Here is a 4201-nt window from a genome sequence, read left to right on the forward strand (position 1 = left end):
ATCCCTGAGTTGGGAAGATCCCCTGGAGAAGGAAATGGCAGCCCACTCCAGTATTCTTGCCTGGAGAATCCCATGGATGGAGGAGCCTGGTGGGCTACAGTCCATGGGGTCTCTAAGAGTTGGACACTACTGAGCGACTTAACTAACTTTAACTTGAAAGTCAAAAAGGATTATGAGTCCACTCATAAAAATGATTTGTTCTTCCGTTTTATCATGAATTACATGACTAAAGGATGATTGATTATTTATTGTATTATTCCTTCAAAATTATAGCACATTGTTCACTTTCCAGTTTTTTAATTGATATTTATTTAACATTGACTCTGTGCCAGCACTGCAAAACCCACCCACACACCCTACACCAATTTTGTGATTTCATTAAAAACCACTTAATCAAGCAAATTCTATCAGATCAGATCAGATCAGTGGTTCAGTCATGTCCGACTCTTTGCGACCCCATGAATCGCAGCACGCCAGGCCTCCCTGTCCATCACCAACTCCCGGAGTTCACTCAGACTCACGTCCATCGAGTCAGTGATGCCATCCAGCCATCTCATCCTCTGTCGTCCCCTTCTCCTCTTGCCCCCAATCCCTCCCAGCATCAGAGTCTTTTCCAATAAGTCAACTCTTCCATGAGGTGGCCAAAGTACTGGAGTTTCAGCTTTAGCATCATTCCCTCCAAAGAAATCCCAGGGCTGATCTTCAGAATGGACTGGTTGGATCTCCTTGCAGTCCAAGGGACTCTCAAGAGTCTTCTCCAACACCACAGTGCAAAAGCATCAATTCTTCGGCGCTCAGCCTTCTTCACAGTCCAACTCTCACATCCATACATGACCACTGAAAAAAACCATAGCCTTGACTAGACGAACCTTTGTTGGCAAAGTAAAGTCTCTGCTTTTGAATATGCTATCTAGGTTGGTCATAACTTTCCTTCCAAGGAGTAAGCGTCTTTTAATTTCATGGCTGCAGTCACCATCTGTAGTGATTTTAGAGCCCAGAAAAATAAAGTTTGACACTGTTTCCACTGTTTCCCCATCTATTTCCCATAGCTACCTCTATTTTACATACTAAATTGGCACATTATTTGTCACCCTACTTAACACTATTAAGATTATCTCTTTTTTTATTCTTTTTTTTAAATTTTATTCATTTTTATTTTTTATTTTCTAATTTTATTTTATTTTTAAGCTTTACAATATTGTATTAGTTGTGCCAAGTTCTTGACAAATATAATTCCTTGGTTCCTCACAAAATAATTTAAATTATGTAAAAACTGGAACTTTGTCTAATTTATCACTGTATTCTTAGCTCTTAGAAGAATATTAGTACTAGAAATTCAAAAGACTTGTATTAAATGAAAATTATTTCAGTGGGTCTCAAAATAACTTGTCTTTAAAAGGCATTGGTGCCATTTTAAGTAGATATTAGGTTTCCATGTTCTCATCAATGATTCGTTTCATTGCTTTTGTCATTTCAGATAACTTTCTTGAACATCAGATCATGGAAGATAGAAATAATGTTACTGAATTTATTCTCTTAGGACTTTCTATGGACAAGAAAGTCCAGATCTTCTGCTTTTTATTTTTCTTATTCTGTTACCTGGGGAATTTGATCATCGTGATTTCTATTACATGCAGTCAGCTAATCACCCAGCCCATGTACTTCTTCCTGAACTACCTTGCACTCTCAGATCTCTTCTACACCTCCACTGTGACACCCAAACTTATGACGGACTTACTGATGGAGAAAAAGGCCATTTCCTATAAAAACTGCATGACACAGCTTTTCACTGCCCACTTCTTTGGGGGAGGGATTGAGGTCTTAATCCTCACAAGGATGGCCTATGACCATTATGTGGCCATCTGCAAACCTCTCCACTATGCCATCATCATGAACAGGCAAAGACGTCACTCAATTCTCATAGCATCATGTGCAGAGGGACTTCTTCATTCTCTTTGTCTCTTTCTTCTTGACATTGTTTTATCTTTCTGTGGCCCCAATGAAATAGATCACTGTTTCTGTGATGTATATCCTTTGTTGAAACTAGCCTGCACTGATACACACAAAATTGGCTTTTTTGTCATTGCCAATTCTGGCTTGATGGGACTGGTGCTCTTTGTGGTTTTGATGGCCTCCTACATTTTGATTTTGTATAATGTGCACACATATTCTGCAGAAAGCTGCCATAAAGCACTTTCCACCTGTAGTTCCCACATCACAGTCATAATCCTCTTTTTTGCACTTGTCATCTTTGTTTACATTAGACCTGCCACAACGTTACCAGAAGATAAAGTGTTTATGCTCTTCTACACAATTATTGTCCCCATGCTCAACCCACTTATCTACACACTTAGAAACATGGAGATGAAAATTTTCATAAGAGTTTGGTGCAATAAAACGTTCTGGGAAGGGAGGTTAATGACTTGAACGTCATTCATCTTTGATGCCAGTGACTGTCTTCTCATCACTCCCTCTGTTGCTGATTCTCTCCTGCTAATGGGAAAATCAGTCAGGATGTGTTAAGGCCAAGCCTTCAACAAAAGCTTGCCTTCAGTGCTTCCTTCTTTATTTTCCTCTCAATGCATTTTCCTTGATTTCACTTTTTGCTAATAATCCCCTTTGTTTAAAAAAAAAAAAAAGAAAAGAAAAGTTTTTACAGAGTAAAAACACACTGAAAAATCTGGAGGGAGAGTGATCCTGCCTGTATTGAAGGCTAAACCTGGGGGAGACCTAGCTCTCAAAATACTTGGCCTCAAGGTATAAAAGGTAATAATATGTTAAAAGGTAAAAGGCAGTTAAAGAATCCACCTGCTAATGAAAGAGACACAGATTCGATACTTTGGCCAGGAAGATTCTCTGGAGAAGGAAATGGCTACCCACTCCAATGTTTTTGCCTGGGAAATCCCATGGAGAGAGGAATCTGGTGGGCTACAGCCCATGGGGATGGAAAACAGCTGGACATGATTCAGTGACTAAACAACAACAAAAAGGCAGTTATAGGAAAATAAGAACAATCACATACTGCAAACTCCTTTCAGAACTATATACCTAGCCTCATATCCTACAACTCTAGATTACTTTTAATCAAGTACCTAGAGATTATTTTGTGTATTTGTGAACTGCTATTATTTCACTTAAGTGAAAATAATATATAGATCTAAATAGAACATAGTGTAAAGTCCAGTCTTATAGTCTACATGGCAAGTCTTATAGTCTGAAAAGCAAGTCACTGTGTGATCTATTTGTCAAGTAACATTGTAAGAATTGTGAAAAATATATGTGTATATATATATATATATATATATATATATACAAACTCATGCTATTTTAACTGGGTTTGACATTAAGTATATATGATGAAGGAATAAAAAAACTACAACTGACTTTGCTACAAAAAAGAAGAAAATATAAATCCCTTAGTTCCTCAAAATAGATGATTTATCTCAAAGTAAAAGACTTTCACTTACTATCTAAATTCAAGCGTAGAATAATCCTAAAATAGTATTTGACAAAATATAGATCAGACTTAGTGATGGGAATATATATATATATATATATATATATATATATTGTTGCTGTGCTTAGGTGTATCTGACTTTGTGACCACATGGACTGTAGCCCACCAGGCTTCTCTGTCCATGGGGATTCTCCAGGCACAAATATCGGAGTGGGTTGCCATGTTCTCCTCCAGGGGATCTTCCCAATCCAGGGACTGAAGCCAGGTCTCCCACATTGCAGGCAGACTCTTTACCAACTGAGCCATCAGGGAAGCCCAAGTATACTGGAATGGGTAGCCTATCTCTTCTCCAGGGGATCTTCCTGACCCAGGAATCAACCAGGGGTCTCCTGCTTTGCAGGTGGATTCTTTATCCAGCTGAGCTACCAGGGAATTCTAATGTGTATACATCCATACCTACAGGATTTTCATGATTTTCTAGTGCAAAGTATACATTTTGTTTGAAATACATTTTTAAGATTGCTGCATTTTCTTATGAAAATGTGCATAGTTTTGGATATAAAATGTAACTATTAATAGTATAGGTTTGTATTCTATATAATGAGTTAAACTATATTTAATACTATAGATTTATTTTAGGTAATAGGATATTTCCCAATGTTTCTCTCTCAAATAATGTAATTTTTAGAATTAATAGAACTGATTATGAATTTTAAAGAATCATATTATTAACATGTCATAAAA

General features: G+C 37.3%; 1 protein-coding gene across 1 annotated transcript; it reads left to right on the top strand.

Annotated features, from left to right (window-relative positions):
* Nucleotides 1-1431: 1431 nt before the first annotated feature.
* On the top strand, nt 1432-3211 carry OR4P45 (olfactory receptor family 4 subfamily P member 45). Its single transcript, XM_024997195.2, has one exon. It carries the CDS (start codon nt 1435-1437, stop codon nt 2425-2427), a length of 993 nt encoding a protein of 330 aa, XP_024852963.2. The 5' UTR covers nt 1432-1434; the 3' UTR covers nt 2428-3211.
* The last annotated feature ends 990 nt before the right edge of the window (nt 3212-4201 follow it).

This window comes from Bos taurus, chromosome 9, assembly GCF_002263795.3.
Source record: "Bos taurus isolate L1 Dominette 01449 registration number 42190680 breed Hereford chromosome 9, ARS-UCD2.0, whole genome shotgun sequence".
Taxonomy (NCBI): Eukaryota; Metazoa; Chordata; class Mammalia; order Artiodactyla; family Bovidae; genus Bos; species Bos taurus.